At 39.8% G+C, this 20,240-nt stretch overlaps 1 protein-coding gene across 20 annotated transcripts in view; it reads right to left on the reverse strand.

Annotated features, from left to right (window-relative positions):
* Positions 1-685: 685 nt before the first annotated feature.
* The window catches only part of NFIA (nuclear factor I A), a 426,576-nt gene continuing 407,021 nt past the window's right edge, over positions 686-20,240 (reverse strand). For all 20 annotated transcript variants that reach the window (XM_075615991.1, XM_075615979.1, XM_075615981.1 and 17 more), the window contains one exon: positions 686-10,959. In XM_075615991.1, the coding sequence (XP_075472106.1) occupies positions 10,942-10,959 (18 nt within the window). In that variant the 3' untranslated portion in view covers positions 686-10,941. The remainder of the gene's footprint in view (positions 10,960-20,240) is intronic.

Genomic DNA, 20,240 nt, shown 5'->3' on the forward strand with positions numbered 1-20,240 from the left:
CTGGCAAAGCTACGAGAGTAACGGCCAGGCATGGGACAGAGGCAGATCGCAATGCAATTGTCGTGAGCTTGAGGGAAACACACTACTGTAGCTGTGACCAAAGGCCAGAAAAGGAAGTGGACTGGCTGTTAGAAATGATGGTTGTTGAGCTTCCTTGCTTTTGAAAGCTTTTGCCTTGTAAACACTCGTCTTTTGAACACGATGAACAAATTATTTCCAAGCAGAACCACGTTTGCCTCAATGGAGAAACCACATTTTGGAAACTGTTGTAGATATCTGTTGTGTTATCTTATGCGTTTGGTACTGTAGGTGTTTCTCCTAGGCTTCTAGGACTCGTGTATTCTTGAATACTTCAGGAGTGTTTTCTGTGAACATGTTTCGCCATTGTGATGATACTTTCCAGTGTGACGATGAAAGGGTGTATTATGGAATGGAAATCATTTACCACCAAGAGCAGAAAAAACAATAGAAAGAGCGATAGTAAACGAGAGAATGAATGGAAGAAAACATTTCGATTAATGTTACTTCATATTTTTCTACATTGGCTACATACTGAAACTAACTTAACATTCAACATTGTGTTACATGTGGATTCATTCAATGCAAGAAATGTCACCTTGTGTTCCAGTTCTCAATGAAATCGCAATAAGTATCTTTTCAGTGAAAAAATAAACACCAAAACAGCTTGTTAGCATTAGCAATTTTTTATTTTCCTTTTTCGTTGCATAGGAAATGCAGTACTTGCTTCCAGTAATTGTATTGTAATGTGAGAGGTGGTAGCACTAAAGGTTGAATACAAGAGTTAAACTAATCCACACCAGCTCAAAAAACCTGCAGAGATTTAGTTGAATAAGAATGGATGCCCACAGTGATTCTCAACCAATTACACATTTTCACAGAACACAGTAAAACTAAAATGATAACCATGAGAGTCAATACAAGGTGCTAGAGGCACAGAGAGCCTGATTCATAAAACAGAAATTGTATTAACACAGGCAGAAAGGATTTTGCTGAAGATCTTAATAACACCCATTATGGGACAATTAATTATTGAAACACAAAAAAAAATAAGGGTTTATGTGGTCAAGAGCCAGCTTGGGTGCTGCGCTTTGTTCAGTGAAGAGCTTAGGCTTGTGAGAAAAAAAATAAAATAATGCAATAAAATAAGTGGAGGGAGGATATGTTTTTCCCACGATTCCTAATCGGGAGTAGCCTGCACCCAGTAAAGCAAACAACTCTTCTTTTTCTATTGCAATCCCCAAATACTAAGCATGAGAAGAGAATCTCCATGCCTTCACCTGCTCTTTGCACCCATTATTGCTGCCCACCTTTCAATGGGGACTTTATATTCTTGGAGAATAGACAGAGAAGGGAACAAGTGCTTTAACTAAAGAACAATATAGTGCAGAGTTCCAGTCGCTGATTTAGTCATATGAAAAACTAGACTTATCAACAAAGTGTGTTGTAATAATTAAATAGATACAAGTTGAGTCTGATTTTTGCTGTGTCTGTTAATGAATTGCACCATATAAGGTTTAACAATGTGACACTATTTTCTTAAATATAAAAATATGCTTCATGAATAGATGCAAATAAAAAGGGTGCAAATTGCATCCATTCAGTGCCTTATTGCCCCTTCTCCCCCTTTATAAATAACCCCCTTGATTTTGTGATAGCTTTTATTGGACTGTCAGGAAGATTTGTCACTAGTGCTAGAAATGAGCCCCCCCATGACAATAAAGACTGGTAAGGGACACATGATGTCCCAAATTATATTTAAAGGCTATGAAAAGGGATGAATACCAGAGCTTTAGGATTTGCAGACCCAAATATTTGGGAAAACAAATTGATGCTGTACATTAGTATAATTTAGAACAGTTCACATTATGTTAATCTTCATGAGCAATGAAGTTAAGATAGAAATAGCATATCCATCAAATCTTGCTGTCATATCCTATCCAATCCACTACTCATATTTCTAACAAAAAAACAGGTGAAACCTAAGTGCGGGTTATAAATGACAGTCCAATCCAACCTAATTTGAACAAGTAGTTCTGTTCTATTGGATCATCCTATTTACAGATTTCGCTGACGTGTGTGTGTGTGTGTGTGTGTGTGTGTGTGTGTGTGTGTGTGTGTGTGTGTGTGTGTGTGTGTGTGTGTGTGTGTGTGTGTGTGTGTGTGTGTGTGTGTGTGTGTGTGTGTGTGTGTGTGTGTGTGTGTGTGTGTGTGTGTGTGTGCTGAGTTAAATTATGGTGAGTAAAAAAAAGTGACAAAAACCCTCCACAGCAAAGCAAATATGCAAATGTAAATACAACTATATGCTCATCTGCATGTCTTAGGCAGGTCTGCAACCCCGCCTTTCACCATTATCACACAGCACTTCCACTGCAGCAAGGGATTCTGGGAAATGACATGCAAATGAGCACACAGTGCCACTTTTTGCTTCAAAAACCATTTTTAACATGGTTCCCTATAGGCTTAAGCTTGCTGCATGGTCACAGCTTTGAGCACAGCCAGGGTTAAGGGTTTTATATATACACACACACACATATTTACTTGTTATAGTTGTACTTGCATTGTGTATCAATACATGCGTTAATATATTTCATGAATCAGGCCCAGGGTTGTACAGAGTTTATGCAAAGAAAAAAAATATTGAACTTGTGCATGAAACTAAACAGCCACATATTTTTTGTATTTTTTTTTCCAGATTATTTTGATATGAGGAGGTATGGTGTGAAGAAAGGAAAGCATTGGGTAGCTGTTTATTTCATGTTTTTGAAGATGAGACTTGATCACCCCAGGGGTGCTCAACTCCAGTCGTCAAGCCTCCTCCAACAGGTCAGGTTTTCAGGATATCCGTGCTTCAGCACAGGTGGCTCCATACGTCCCTGCTTCAGTGCAGGTGGCACAATCAGAGGCATAGTCAAAGACTGAGACTCTGATCGAGCCACCTGTGCTGAAGCTGGGATATCTGGAAAACCTGATCTTGTTGGGGGGGCTTGAGGACTGGAGCTGAGCCCCCCTGCATTAACCCCTCCATCCTATAGTACTCTCACACTGTAAATGCAAGTCTCTGAATCAAGGATCTCAGGGGGGGGGGGGGACAGTGAATAAACAGCTAACCAGTTTCCAATATGTCAAATGGAAACCCTCAAAGAAAAAAAAAAAACACAAGTAATACTGAATTTAAGTAAATGTTATACCTCCAAAATACTGAAAACACCAAAAAAAAATCAAGAAAGACAGAATTTGCGTTCTTGGTGAAATATCTTTAAATCTATCTGACAAGAACCAAGTCAGAAAAAAAGACTTAACATAACTGTGAGTAATATTCATACAGCTCACTAAGCATTATGGAATAGCATGCAATATTATTGTACGGTTATTTTACATCAGCTATATCAGAAGGTTCTGACAGACAGCGAAGGCTACCGGTGTACAAAAATGTTACTTCAGAAGAGCAATATAATACAGATTTAACAGGCACTACATTTTTATATATCAGGTATTATGCTGGTTTTCGTATAATTCTTTCTGTCCTAAAACTGGCATTTATAACAATGACCAAAAAGGCAAGAATTGAAGTAAATGGAAATTAGATACCAAAGTTGATAGTTTCTTTTCTCAGATAGATCAGTGCATAGTTCTCATGCAGATAAACACTGCTATGCATTTACATTGTTGGAAAGCAGAGTGAATTGAGCCCAACGTGTCACATTTTTTGTAAATCATTTTGCCAGACTATAATAGCACCATGTAATGGATTTGCATTCAACATTAAATTGATTTCAGAATTGGTGACACACAGTTTGGTTGTATGGAAAGCTTCAATGTTACCTACTTTGTATCAAAGCAATTTTCATCCCACTGCTTCTTCACTGGAAAAACAATTGAGATACTTATGTGGCTATTGCACAGCCTTGGACGTGATGCTTAAATGGTGACATAGCCAGTTTACTGTTGAACAGCAAAGCATGCATCGACTTCAAGACATATTGGCATTACAAGCATGGGATAAAGGAATCCTCCCTGCTAAAGAAGGAAGTCTTCCCATCGTGAGACTTTCATCCTACAGATCTCACGAGGTTTCGTTAGGTGCCATTGAAGCTCTCCTTACATTATCATGCTGGTTGTGATTTCATTTTGTTCTATGGAGGCCTTCTACCAAAAGAAAAAAAAAATACAAAACAATACAAAGAAAGATATTTCCAGAGACACAATGCAAAGTACAATATTGACCGACATTCTTTAAAAAAAAAATAAAATAAAAAAAAGACTCACCACAAGGAAAACCTGTTTTAGTCTAAGCATTTGTTGTTGTTTTTTTTCCTTTTGTACAGCAAAAAAATCATAACACTGTTACTACAAAGCTGCGAAATGTATGGAGAAAATGAAAAGAAATGACTGCCTTGGGATCTTCATATTGCTGTGGGCTGACTGAATACTGTGATTGGAGGAAGCTTGCGTGTGTGTCCATCAATACCAGGGGAAGGGAAGCCTATGAGAGTGGGCAGCGTGTTTGCAAGATGTAGCCCATTGTCATGATAACCAAAGACTAAGGCCGCGGGCATGGTCAGCGCTTAGCCGCTGAGCCGTGCTCGTCAGTGAGCCCCTGCAGCCGCAATGAGAGCGGCTTTAGCAGGGGCTCGCGCACGCTTCCGCAGGCGTGCGGAGGCGTAGCAGACACATTTTTTTAGTTCAGCGCTGAGGGGAGCGGAGGGCCGGTCACGTGAGCGGTTCGCCCAATGAGGGCGAACCAGCTCCGTGACGTCACTGGCCCGCCCATAGAAACGCCTCCGCACGGCTGCAGTCTCTATGGACTCAGCCTAATAACTAAGTTATCTTGTTAGGGTGTGCAGCCTATCTGTACATGTAGACATTTCTAACGAAGACCAATTAAAAAAGGTACATAATGAAAAAGTGCAATTTAGGATGATGGGCGCCATTTAAAGATTTCTTTGTGACGGCACGCACATTTTCATCCCAATATGTAAGAGAAGCTTGTTTGTGCTGTGAGGCACCGTAATCTTTACATGCATTGTATGTATTGTACTGTTATAATTATTCTCATTGTGTGTTTTAGGGGGGGAAGGACTACGCGAATTTACCCTACGAAAAGATAACATATATTGCACAAGTAAAAGACATTGGGGATATTCTAGTTGCTGCGAGTTGTGCAAATCCGTGCAGAAAGAGCCCTTTCCGCCGTGTTGCTAGTCTGTAAACCCTTCTCGCATGTCCAAACCTTTGCGGAAAAGGCTTTCTTAGAAGCGAATTCATTCCGACTGTGCAAATTCGGTAAGAATGACTAAAAAGGCTCAAATTTGCATTTTTTGACAACTAGCTGAATTCTAGCCGCTCTGTTAAGTGCAAAAAGTAAAACCGCTTCTAATAACGTGCATGTCCCCCTCGCCTCCTTCAAAGTGGCGAGATTGGTATCGCGAGTTCTATCCAGAGCCTGAAATATGGGTTCTGCTGAGGAAGAGAAACCCCGTATGTCAGGCTCTGGGTGGCGTTAGTACCACCTCAGGTCATTCCGCTCCAAAAGCAAGTACAATCTGGGCGTTTTTGCTGTTAAACCGGGCAGTTTTCTCACTTTTTACAGACACAGTTTAAACTACGCGATTTGTAATACAGAATACGGATTTTGGGCTAGTTTCAATCCGCTACTCATGGCCATGTTAAACCGCGTGGTTTTACAAGGACAGACTCACAGCTGCTAGAATATTCCCCACTGCCTATCAGGCTGTATTGGGCATACTTATGGAACCTATCTATATAATCAGACTCTACATAGAGAATAAGATAGGAGTATGGAATGAATATATTCTATGTTGACTTGTCCCTATTTCATAATTAAATATAAAGGGCGTATTTATCAAAGTCTCCCGCTGCAAAACTGGCCAAATATCATATTTCAAAGAATAATTATATTCCTTTCTAAAGGATTATTTCACTTTTTTACCTATTCACCTTTTGAGGCAGAATACTTAAGATAGGTTTCTACCAAAGATTTATGTTTTTGCATATCTTCTGCACCCAGTTTTGCATATTGTTTATTTTTATTAATAGCTTTTACTGTGGTATTTCCCAAATCATTCTAACCATTTTGCATTCATAATGAAAACCCTAAATCTTATAGAAACTTGATCTAAAAGTATCCAGCTCATTTGTGGATTGGGAAGGAGATGTACTCTGTTCCTTTTAAGTGCTATGCAGGTTTTTCTACGGTTCTCTGGATCAAATACTGAGTGCTACATATGTCTCATAGTACTGGCTATGTTACTGTGTAACAGATCTTACCTAGGGAAGATAGAGTATCCTATGTTATGCTGAAGGTAGTAATGAAGTAACATCTAAACACCCTACATTGTTTTATTTGACCCTATGCTGCACACCCTGAACAACTGTGTGTGTTTTTTTCTTCTTAAAGAATACAATGTTAAAACCATGGTTTTGTCTTTAGAACTGAACTGAAGTGACCTATGAGTTTTCCGGCTGTATTTTCTGCATGGTGATAAGGTGAACAAAAGTAAACTTAGTGCGTTTAATTCTTGACACACCTTGTTGGTTAACATGCTTGACTGCCTAGGTAATGTTCTGAAGCCTTTAAAACATCTATTTTTTTTTATCTGCAAATCTGTTCAGAATTCCCTAATCTTGACAAAACACCTTCAAAAAAATACAGCATACCTTTAATGTCCATTTAAAATGGTTATTCAGTGGCCTATACTTCTCAAGTATAGGAATATGCTATACCATCGAGAGAAGAAAAATAAGTGTATTTAAATACATACCAAAAAAAAAGGAAACAGGAAAGTTTTTAACTTAAATCCAGTTCCCAAAAGCAACAAAAAAAACAAAAAAACAAAAACAAAATAACAACAAAGAGAAAGCAATTCTAGGAACGCTGCCATTGTAACAAACAATCAGAAATCTGCTAAGCTTAATTGACAGAATTTTTTCCTCATTTAAACAACATTACAAAAGTCCTGCATTATAAAATAGGGTAGAATAAATCAGTGTAATCAATAAAACTATACAACATACAAATTACATATCTGAGTGGGCAGTTTGCTCTCTCTCTTTTGCAGCCATGATTACAACACACTCACCAAAAACAACTAGAACTGCCCAAACTATTGCTTAGTTTGCTTTGTTTATAAAAGGGTGCATTTGTATTGTATATACAACCAATTTACTGATAACGCCTTGACTAATAGCAAGGTTCTGACACAATGTTTGTCTAGAGCAGGGGAGGCCAACTCCAGTCCTGAAGAGCTACCAACAGGTCAGGTTTTCAGGATATCCCTGCTTCAGCACAGGTGGCTCAATCAGTGGCTCAGTCAAAGACAGATTGAGCCATCTGTGCTGAAGCTGAGACTGACTGCACCACTTGTGCTGAAGCTGGGATATCTTGAAAACCTGACCTGTTGGTAGTCCTTGAGGAGCGGACTCGGCCTCCCCTGCTCTAGGCTTTGTTTTCCCTTCACTGTGAAGCACTGAAAGCTGCTATTTTTTTAGTGCACATATGTCATAAGGTAATGCCCAGCTAAGTGCTAGAGGGAAGGCAAAGGATGCTGGCGACAGGAAGTGGATACCGTACACTAACAAATCACACAATACAACTACTCAACCACGTATCAGACACGTATGAAAAAATCCAAAACATCTCTTTTTTTTTTTTTTTCCTTTTTTTTTTCTTCCTTAAATAGAGAGAACCAGTAAACAATTTTCAGAACTTGGAAGTTTAAAAACGTGCATATAAAAATGGGCATTATATCCTCCTTTCTGTTGAACGCGGATTGATTGCAGTCTGCTAATAAAAATGGGGTGTGGGAGTCGAAGAAAAGGAAGTCGGTTATTTTTTTGTTTAAGGCTTGCTTGTGATAGGAACGGTTGTAACACAAAAATTGCTCAAAGCAGGGTTCCAGCTCAGTGCTTCACAGTCTGACTGCTTCTCGAAAAAGAGCCCCCTCCTGCATGTGCATTCGTAATTACAAAGGTATAATGACAAAACACCTAACACACTGCGTCAAGTGCAGCACCAACTTTGGTCAACTTAAAAAAAAAATAAAATAAAAAAATCCAAAGAAAATCTTATAATTGCTAAGCTTTAACTACGGGATCTAAGCAGGTATTGCATATTTTCATTGATCAGGGAAACAAATAAAAAAAATAATGGAAGGAAGACTTGAAATAAAATTTCACAATGCAGCAAACATCCCCCCCCAAAAAATACTGCTCTCCTACAATAGCACGGACGCCACAAGACTAAGCATGCTACTCCTATTGGTGGGGTTACAACTAAAATATCTACCTACGTGGTGAAGCTGTGAAGTGTAACATGAAAGTCACATTTACCAAACAAAAAGGTGTCTCCAAAAAAGTGTGACTGGGGAGCTCTTCCCCCTGCTAGTTATATAGGAACATGTGCAACAATTCCACAAATAATCGCTATACAGGGCAAGGCACATTGATATGGAATTTTTCGTCTTCGTGCAAATTAACTCCGAGGGCAGGGGTGGCCGACTGCAGTCCTCAAGGGCCATCAACAGGTCAGGTATTATGGATATCCTTTCTTCAGGACAGGTGGCTCAATCAGTGGCTCAGGACTGAGCCACTAATTGAGCCACCTGTCCTGAAGCAGGGATATCCGTAAAAAAAACAAAAAAAAAAACACCTGGCTTGTTGGTGGCCCTCGAGGACTGGAGTTGGCCACCCCTGTCCTGGGGCGTCAGAGGGACCTGCAATGCTTTGCAAAAGCAATGCGTTACCGGCACCACTAGCGCCCCCCAGAGGCTAAGAGGAAAAAAAAAAAGTTAAAAACAATTGTTCAGGGAAAAAGATGAGGAGCAAAGTGTCTTCCCAAGAATTTCTTTTTACTTGATTGTATAGGACAGTAGTAGAAACCCTTGTATAGGGTTGAAACACAGAGTTGACCTTCCATGACTGCCAAATGGGCAAGCAGGCCCTCTGTCAGCTGCGCACGGGTAAAAAGGCAAGTGCCTGGAATAGGGATTAAAATGTTTTGTCTTAATGCACTCTACTTTATCCTACTTTAACTATATAAAAATTAGTTACTAACACTAGAACATGCAGAGACTTTTTTTTTTCTGATTGGCAGGATTTGCCAAACAGAAGGTATATATATATATGTATAGTATAGGAAACCTTCTTAAAGTTGCATGCGAAGCAAAGGGATGCTCCGCTGTCTGGTAGAAAAAAAAAATCACTTGTATTCTGTTTATTTTGTCTTTTTTTTTTTTTTTTGTCTTTTTGGCTTTTTTTTTTTTTTTTTTTAAAGTACATAACATACATGAAGTTTATGATCCAATTGCATTTTTCTCAGCAAGTGCTGTAACCCCAGGTCACTCGGCGTTTATAGCCCAGAGACGCAAGTGATCAAAATCACACGGATAAAATCTGGACGATTGTACAGATTCTGAGGCGTTTGACAAAATCCTGTGTCTCGGGAAAAATTTAGCATTTGACTGAATTGGCATACTCCATTAATAGTGACTTTAGCTTATAAAATTAAGAGATATTATGATTTCATTTGAGTTATGTGCTTTGATAACAGAAAAATGATTACTTAGCATTTAATGTAGTTAACATATTGTGGTAAAAGCACCATTATGTTTGTATATATATATTTTTTTACATTTTCTTTTAGTTTTAAGGGATACAAGTTTAACAATAAAAAACATAAAAAGCAAAAATAGCTCCCCTTTCTTTTGCAAGGCTGTTTTTTTACCCCAATAGTTTAGAGTCCTGGGGTGGTAGGACTTGGAAAACAAAAATAGAATTTTCAACAATCTCTATCTTACAAAGATATTTACCTATCCAATGAAATTGCACTTTACTCAATCCAAATACGATTATTTTGATTGATTCCTGTCAGTTTCTGTCAAAACAGACCATCTTCCCCATTGCTGTGTTTCTGTGTAATTGTTGAAAATTTGTTTCAAACAAGCTTATGTCTAAGTGCAGCATTTGTTTTAAGTGAATAGTAGGAGTTTTCGACATTTAGTTTGTTTACATCGCTCTGCAACTCGAATGGAAATAAATGCTGACAGTTCCCTTATGGATCATGGATGTGACTACTCCTTGTCAGAAAAGAAGGGCAGCCATTTTGTATTTGATATGTTACGCAACAAAATGTGTCCTAGGTGTGTCCTGTAAATTAACTCCTTCACTGCTGGAGGGGGGCAGCAACTAAAAAAAAAACATTGTTTTAAAAGGTGTAGCCTCTCCCATTGGATTCTTACACATTTTTGGTGGATATTTTAACAATTCCTTTTGTTTTTGTGTAAGAGCACTCAGGATGTATACAAGATAACATGTCCGCTGTTGACCACTTTTTAGTCGACTTCCACTGATGCCTTTGAAATAAAAGCTTATGGTATGATGTCTACGGAGAATTGTACACAAAATGTATACATTTATGAGTGCATTGAGATTTTTGTTTTTTTGGCAGGACTGCTCCTTCGGGGTTCCTCAAGAAGTAGCACACCCACGAATGTCAAGAAGCTGAAACTTCTGAGAAAATGTTGGGCTCCAAGTGGAAAGTGCCATACAGCAAGTCAGTAAATAACACCAGACTACGGCTACCCAGCATCACTTAATGTTTACACTACCAACGAAACACTTGAAAATACTGTGAAGCCCAACCCTTTCTACTAAGCAGGAGAACTTTCATCAGACCCTAACATGAGAAAAATAAAACAAAAGAAACAAGACTGAATATTATGGTCATTGACGTGCGACCGCATGAGATCATTTTTTTTCCATAGTTGTCTTGCTGATGACATCAGGTCGTCGCTCCTTCCACTGACGCAGTAACTGTGCCGTGTTGTCACTACTTGCTTCCATGTTACAGAGATGGGAAAGGGCGGGTGGTCTGTCAGGCGGGGTGATGGAAAACTGTGACCTTTATCCCAGGTACCAGGACTGCAGAGACAGAAGAAAAAACAAAAACACATTTAATGTATGCCATTTTTAACTCCTAAACCCTTAATCCCTCCCCCCCACAACTCCAATTTCAAGGGGTCTCTCTGAGTTTTACCTCCAGGACACCCAAGGTATAATAACTATATTTTGATGTTCCTGGTATGAGTAGGAGAATAACATGGTCGTTGTCAGCAGTTAGAGTGGTGCTTTTTTATTGATTGTTCGGCCCTCTGTCATGCAGAAATAATTGGGAACCAGGGTGTCACTTGGCAAAGTTTGGTCATATATGGAAAATGTCAAATACAAATATCACTTGTAAACACATTCGCATCTATCTCAGACAGGTCTGCACCCCTGCTTTTCAGTTAAGCAGTTTGTTAATTTTTACTTCCACTGCAGCCAGGGATTCTGGGAAATGACATGCACATGAGCACACAGTGTCACCTTTTGCTTCTAATTACCCAGAATCCATGACTGCCGTGTAAGCACTGATGCTAGGCGATAAGGGAGAAGGGCAGGGTTGCAGCCCTGTCTGAGACGTGATTTGTATTTGTCATACACTGCACGGTGGAGGGTTTTTGTCACTTTTTTGTACCCACCATAGCTTATGTGTGGTCATATATGGACAGATTATAATATAGGTACATACAGTACATACGAACAGTGATTGCTGCTTTAAAATAATTATTTCGTTTAAATTTTGTGACAGCAAAAACTTCTTCATACAGAGGTACATAAGTAGTAGGCCACAGCGCACTGGTCGGAATATTGTTCTTCCTGCAGTATTATTTAACAAGATAAGATCACATGTCAGTAATGCAGTTATTTGCTCTTAAGTTTGCCTGCTTTGGGATATTCTTTGTGGTCTTCAAGCAGTGACACTTTATAGGGTCAACGTGTACTTGATAGATATATGAAGTACATGAGCTTGTGAGGGTCCCACACATCTGTGAATAATGGCTAATGAGCTCGCAGAAGGCCATTTATGAAGAAGTCTCATGGTGCACCATTAAATGGTATTACTACCTGCAAAAAAATTCGATTATCTCCACAAGCAATTAGACTACTACAGATACCCATTAAAAATGGGTATACAGGTTCAGTGTCTCTTTGTAGTGGTCATTATCTAAAGCGTGTAGCACTTACTGTACATGTATCATCTGCTGTGCCGCTAAATTGCTAGAAACTGTCGTTATTAGGTATGGCGATTTACTGACCAACCCTGTAATGGCCACGCTGTTGAAATATTTCTGCTTTTTTAAATTATTAACTAAAAAAAGTACTTTCACGATTTAATATGTGAAACAATATTCAGGAACTATACTGTTTCTGAACAGGTGGAAAATACTGAAACCTTAATTATATATTATTTATACACACACACACATACATATTACAATATTATATGTAATCTGTATTACTATGTGATTAATACGTATGTGGCATTTTATATATATATATATATATATATATATATATATATATATATATATATATATATATATATATATATATATAATGCCACATACGTATTAATCACATAGTAACACAGATTCACTGATTATCAACCATTACATGAGAGAACCTTTTCTATTTAATAACTCCGGATTTCTAATAAGTAATCACCAGAATCAGACAAATGTGTTTATTGCCAAGTTAGTGGAGTGGAAAAGTAGAAGGAGCCAACAAAATATGTATTTAAAGTATCTCCGAAATTAAATAGAGAAGAATGGAATGCTGGGATAAAATGACGCTACTGTTTGTTTGAATTGCCTTCTGAATTATTTGCAAATAAATTATGTGGAACTGCAGCTCGGAACAGTTTGCCACAGTTATTGTGCAAGATATATTGGACAATGTCACGTTTTATGCTTGTAGCTAACTCAATTGTTATGGAGCTAAAAATAAAAGAGTACTTGGTCAACGCTTTTACCAGGAAAGACTTTGTTATTCTGTTGGGTTTTACATTGGGAATTATTTCTTCAGCCATAAAATGAATCCTAAACACGCAGGCAGTAATTTTGTGAAACCTTGCTTTATGGAGATTGCTTCATCACTTCTTCCCAAAGCCACATCTCTGCGTGAAAAAGTTTTGGTGAAGTTTGAATTGGGTCAAAAGTATTACAGTATTTTTACTTTGCCTATATATACTGGTACAAACTTTAGCAGTACAGATAAAACTCTAAAAAGCCCCCCATAAATGTACTGTTTTATTATTTATTAAAAAATAGGTTAACAATGTATCAGTACACAGGTATTGTAATCAGAATACACAGTAATATAATGGAACATTAGGGAAAGCAAATCTTTGCCCCAAAATATTGACCACTTACATTTAACCCCATTGAGCTCCAGCTTTGCAATGCGTTGCGGACTTCTCTGGCACACAAGGGGTTAATACATGTATCTGTCCGGTGACTGCAGCCATTGTTTTCAGATGAAGCTACTTGTCTTACAGACCACACAAAGGGTAATTTAAATATCCCGTTGCAGAATAGCTCTCTGCTACAAAACGGGGGCAAACATGATCTGCGATGGTATTTCAGTCAATACTTTTCATCCACAAGCTACTTAGTTCTGCAATAAATCATCGCTTTTTATGCATAGTAGTGCTTGAGTATGATAAATGGCGATATAGATTACTATGCTACCCCAGCATTACTATGGAAAAAGCTTTGGCATATTTTACCTTTTGATTCCAATCACGTTTCTCGTTGTTCACTTTCCCAATACTTTTCTATTTTTAAGGAATAGTATTGATGTCAAACCTATTTTTCCCCCCCGAAACCTCTTAAAAGTGTCACATATTGTGAATTTTCTAAGAAGGGCTTTTAAATTCAGCCCTGATCACTGCCAGTGGCACAGGTCTCAAATGTGTGAATTGATCAATGCCCCAGAAGTTCTGCCAACCCCAGAACCAGCCTGCCTGCCTTAGTTGCTGCCTTGTAGCCGATTGCAGTAGATGTTTCTCTCTCTCTATGTGATGTAGTTCTCTTTACACTCACTGCGCCTCTTCATTCATGCAAATCCACTAACTCTGACGCAAGTGGCACATCATAGGCTGGGGCCATGGTACCGCAGACCGTGCTGAGCGAACAGACTGCCTTAGGCCTCGTTCAGGGTGCTGGCTTCGGAGGGAGGGCGTGCTGACGTGCTTGCTGCAGTGAGAAACAAAGTATTCAATTTGAATACTTGTTGTCAGGGTAGCAACTGCCCTGCCTCCGAAGCCGGGAGTTGCCGCTGACGACAGCTTCAGTAAACGAAAATTTCGTTTTTTGGAACTGCAGCAGCGTCACAGGGACCCAGGCAGCCAATGAAATCATTCTTCAGAATGATTTCAAGACTGCAACACTGATCCCTGCTCTTTGTCTGTGACCGGGGTGGATTAGCATGTGACGTCAAAGACACGCCCACTGAACGACAGAAAGCTGGGGCTGTCGGCAGGGGATGATCGGACGTCTCCTAGAAAAGTAACGCGCGCTCTTGCGGACGCGCGCCCTCCATATCCCAAAGCAGCCACCCTGAACGAGCCCTTAAGGCAGTGTTCGCTTCTATGCGGCAGGCGGGCACGTGCGCACAGAAGCGGGAGGGGGCGCGCGTTGCGCAAGAAATCAGTTCAAACTGATTTCGCCTCCGCACGGGCGAAGGCACTACGGACCTGGCCTTAGTATAATCTGCGTTGCTTTACAGCCTGGCCCCATTCTTGGAAACACTGATGGATTATACTTGATGGCTCAAGTTTTTCGTGCAAGTCTTCAGCACTGCAAAACCCCCTGCAAAGCAGTGCACTGCTGGCAATCAACCGACTCCACTCGTGTCCACTGGCCAGTAAATGCCATGAAATCCCGTTGCACCATTTGAACACCAGGGGCTACCGTGTGCCTTGGCTCCATTCCTCAGAGCATACACTGCATCACACAAACCTGCAGTGTGTTTCTTACACCTCTCTCCCCCCCCTCCCCCCAAAATAAAATAAAAGTTTTCTTCACACATCTTACTATTATTCAGAATGTGCCTTGCAGACAAGGTTACCCCAGAGCAGCACTGTAATCCTTCACTGAAATAGGCTTTATTGATTGCTCTGGTCTATTGTTCCCTTTTCAAGTCCCCCAAGTTCAAGTTCATCATGGTGTTACATCATGTCTGGTTGCTCGTAGCAACCAGACAGACCCAGACGTGACTATCATTAGCAAGAAACACTGTGCTCTCCTCCCACCAACCTCCCCCCTGGCTCTGACGTAGCACACTCCCTGCAAAGCACATTGAAGTATTTATTCTGGTTAATTTATGACCTACACAGCAAGGGAGACCCTCCATTCCAAAAAACCAACACTGTTGTATATTTAATTAATCTGTCTTTCCCTGGCACTTGAGAAACTTAGACAAAGGGCCAATTATAGTGCTGCACTTTCCACACTTTAATTTAATTTAATTTTTTTAGTGGGGGGGGGGGGGGGGGGGGGCAGGGAGGGTGGGGGGGGGGGGAATATTTGCATGGGTAAAAAAGTACAAGACTCAGTGAGGTCCTCCCTGTTTTGTTGTTGTTGCCCTATTGACATTTTCGTGAAATACTTGAGCTGCTTAAGGGAATTAAAATAAAATAAAAAAAGTGATGTGAATGTTACTCCTTTTGGAGCTGGTATTCAGTAACACAAATCAACTTCATGACATGTTTAAATTTAAATGCTAACCACACACTCTGAGAGTTACTTTAAAGGTTAGTTTTTAATCAATAGAAGTTGCTGACTCGGGAGTTTTATTTTAGCTGTGCAGTGCAGCACTGCAGCCTTTGTCTAGTGATAAGGCTTTCAAACTTTTTCTTTCTTTCTCCTCCCCCCCCCCCTTCTTCTTACACAGTCCTTGCAACGGTTTGCAGAGACAGTGCTCTATTGTGTCCTAGAGCAGCAACATGTCAGTAATGGGGTAAAGTAAACATGTACTGCAGGGGTAATCTCTCAGCTAGCAATCAGTTTGTATGCACCTACTAATCCCTTCATACCACGTGAGTACGGTAACTCATTTCTAGCATCAAATGTGTTAAAAATTGCAATGGAAGAAATATTGATTCATACTGCACTTAACTAATTTATATATATATATATAATTATTAAGCTCGGCTAACACGGTACAGATACCTCTACATATATATATATATATATATATATATATATATTGGGTGCACCTCCCATCAATAAAAATACAACACAGATCTAAACTGGGTATGATTAAGCATTTAATTATATGATCATAAATTGTATATAATAAGGAGAAAATAGGGAATCTACAACTACAGGTGCAGATTACGCTGCATGCCCCTAATTTCCTCCAATAAAGGGCAACACTGTGTGGATAAGATATTGGCTACTTTTTTCTCTATGGATTGCGGGGGGGAGGGGGGAGGGCTTGACTTATATAGAGGCACTGCCTGTAATTACACAATGTACCATGTTCATTAGCAGAAAGAAGATACCCATGTACCTCTTGCGAATGGGTAGCATGACAGATACCTATTTTGCCATGATTGGTTAGTTTAGCATAAAGCATATGGAGATTCTGCCATTACTGGTCGTGTGGTGCATGATACTTGCTGGTAACAGGAGGGCTGAGCTGTCTGCCGATGGTAGTGGGGACACAGGATCAGTTTTCTGGGGTACATTACCCACATGGTTCTCTAGCAGTGCAGCACCACCACCGTAGGCTCCAGATAGGTGAAGATGATCTCCTACAGGTGAACTATCACCTCTAACCCCCCAGTAAGATCACACACTAGGCGGGAGTATAACAACAGGAACGGTTTATTCTCTCACTCAGCACAGTACACGGCAGGATTCTGCCCAATGCAGCAACTGTCAGCTACTCACTGAAGGATGGTCCCTGGACCTTCACTACAGGCCAAGGGCACCCGCAGCAGTCCCAGCTCTTTCCTGCCTGTCTAGCAGGAGCAGAGGTATGGTACGCCCTCACTCTCCCCCGAGGGGAAGAGGGCCAGTGAAGGCCCAATAGTCAGGCTCTTGGCTGTGTTACCTGCCTCTCTCAAGTGGGTAGAGGCACTACTAAATTTGGGGCAGCACTGCCCTTAAGTACAGTTAGGAGGAGGGCACGGGCCTGTCCCATGATTGGACATACTCAGGCCTGAGGTCACCGCCTCCCACTGTCAATCAAGTACAGCACCAAGGAGGGGGAAAAACCCATGTTGACTACTGGCAGCCTGATTCTTGCAGGGTTTACTGCCAGGAGTAGGGCAGGTTAGTAGCAAAAGGTGGCATGGCTACACGTATAAAAGGATTACAATTGGGTGAATTAAATAAGGGACAGAGCTTAAATAACAGTTGGGCGCAGGAAAGAACTGTTAGCAGGGCCACCGACAGGGGAGGAGAGCCGGTACATTGGTCCCGGGCCCGGTGGCTGCGGGGGGCCCGGTTGTCAGTCCTCTCATTGCTGCTGGGCCCGGCTCCGCCTCCCTCATGGACTGTCCCACACCGAGATTTTTTAATATGTATTTGAAGGGGTGTGAGCACTGGGGGAGTGGATGCAGGGGGGCGCAACAACGCAAGTTTGCGCATCCCTGCTCTAACCTTTGGTGTTATTATGGTCAGCGTGCTCACAGCAATGTCAGTGGCTTGCATTGGTATACAATTATGTTAAATACAGTATGTTATATATGTTAATGGTTACATTTCTGGTAAGGATTGTTTAATAAATGCAGTGGCCGTTTTCATGCAAGATTGGTGTCTTTGTATTATTGGGTTTTGGGTGGGACGGCCCAATGGTTTGGGAAGGATATGAAGGAATCCGAGGGTCAAGAGTACCAAAAATGCTGCACAAAGTGCACAAGAAACAGAAGTTGGAAATGTGTGCAGGCGAGTACTGCAGTGGTGTTTGTTTTAACTTAAAACACGTTTAAACTATTAAAAAAAAATATTTCCCTTCATCTCCATTCTGTATGCTTATTTAAAATGTTGAAACTGCAAACAATATTCTTTAATTTGAGCTAACTGACCTTTGACAACTAACACTCTCAAACACATTTTGAAGTCTATCACGACTTCTTTCTTTTTTCTGTATGACATATAAGCCACCACTCCCAGCTTGGTAACAAAGACATTTCTGTCGAATGGACATGCCATACTTTTATCTGAATAACAACCATGATGGTGGAAGTAATTCAATATTTGGCATTGACTAAGTCAACTTATGAATATCTAAAGGGGAAAAAAGTGTCCTTTAGCTTAAAGCGAAGAAATATTATTATTATATTATATTTAATAGCATGAAGACTTAACCCCTGCACATTTCACATATTTGGACGAAGCACACGTAGATGAAGTGCATCTTGGTGACATCAGGACACTAGCGGTGTGTATTAGATCTTTTGTTACCACCCACCATTAAAGTGGATATCTCTGATCACCTCGGTCATACCATTTTTTTCTTCTTCTTCTAAGATATTGGCCCAAGAGTTCTAGGAGATTCACTGACCTCCGATATGGGACCACAATCCCGCGTTAACTGTTAATCCAATCAATACTGAATCATGGCGCAATAACATATATCGGATGTTAGTCAATCCTGGCGACAGACTTACATATTCAATGTACGATGAGAGGTGGCAAGTGGCCATCAGCATGGGACAGCATGGGAACGGAAATAGCACCAGATTTATTATAGACAGATTTCCCAAAGAAAGCAATTGGATGTACTCAATAAATGCTGTGGCCAATTTTAAACCCATCAATGGTGTAACAATTTATTTTATGCACCGTATGGAAAGGTAACCTATAGATTAGTTTTAGGGCTAGGAGTACAGTGTGAACCTTCATACGCTGACAAAGTGAACAGCTCTTAGGGCTAAATTCAATAAACTTCGATACTTCAAATAATTTGCGTTAATGTGAATTCCCCCCCCCCCCCGCTATTTTCATCGCCTAATTCATTAATGGGTTATTGCATAAAATAATGCAGCAATGGAATGTTTTTTTCAACAATCCAAACGTGTGCGTTAAACTTAACAGCAAACATGTAAATGAGCATGCAAATTAATTATTCACATGCTATTCACTAACGTTCAATATACCTGGCAATATTGGGCTACCACCATAAACTATCACCGATTTTTATCATCTACCTCAGGGTGGTGTTCAGCCTATTTTGCGTGTATATATATATTTATAACGGCCACTACAAACATAAGAAATATAAGACGCACTGTGTCTGTAAAAATAAAAATGTAAAAAAAAATTGTGTGCTGCGTTTCGTGCATTATATATATTGTAATTGTGAAGCGCGATGAATGCCATTGGGAGAAAAGCGCTACATGAAATAGGTATTATCATTATTATTATAAGAAGCTATTCTAGTTATTTGTATGCGATAAAGCATTGATGATTATGCAATAAAAAAAACGTAATTTTTTTTTACATTAACTCAAATTTTATGCAGTATCAAAGTTTAGCGTATCTAGCACATAGACTTGTACGGAAGGGGTCATTATCCCCGCCCAATGTTTGCCCTCCAGCACTCAGGATTAAAGAAGGCACAATTATGTAAAATTGAGTTTTCCTTGATTTTTCCAATGTTAAAAAAAAATAAAAATGTCCAGTTATTATTTTTAAATAATAACAATAGGATAATATGCTTGTGCATATGGTGGGTATTCTGCCCAATGTGAAATGGCAGTACATCCCACACATACTATTGCATCTTTCGTTACCAGATTAGAGCAGAGAAGGCCCAAACACACATCTCTGATATATACTGCAGTCTTTTTTTCTTAGCAACAAAGAGTTTTGGATAAAAAAAAAATATACAGCCTCTTCCTTCATATATTCTTTTTTTTTTATTTATTTGCCCATGATTTTAAAAACACTTAAGTGTAAAAAGGAATAGCGGTAACTGTTGATTTGTTGCTTGATTGTATTACAGTTAACTACAAAGTTATTGTTGCATGTCTTTGCCGTCCTAAAGATTATTCCACTGTCCTTTATTAGTGTTCAAGGTGAAACATCAAAAAGAATTCTGCAGTCCAGTACAAGATCTTAGCTTTCCTTTCTCCAGTCAAATGAAGAAGTAATCTCATCAGGTTGAAAAGTGCTGACTAAGGATTTAATAAAGTGCCTGCAGATGTGTGTCATCTCTAAGGTATTCAACTCATGTAATGCAAAACAGTTCCACACAGAATGTGCTTATAGAAGCCCATTTAACCATTGCTAACTGAACTCTGTTTTACTGTCCTCCAAGGAGTATTATTACACTCCCCCCCCCCGCCCCCCTTAATTTACTGC

The sequence above is a fragment of the Ascaphus truei genome, chromosome 10 (assembly GCF_040206685.1).
Source record: "Ascaphus truei isolate aAscTru1 chromosome 10, aAscTru1.hap1, whole genome shotgun sequence".
Lineage (NCBI taxonomy): Eukaryota > Metazoa > Chordata > Amphibia > Anura > Ascaphidae > Ascaphus > Ascaphus truei.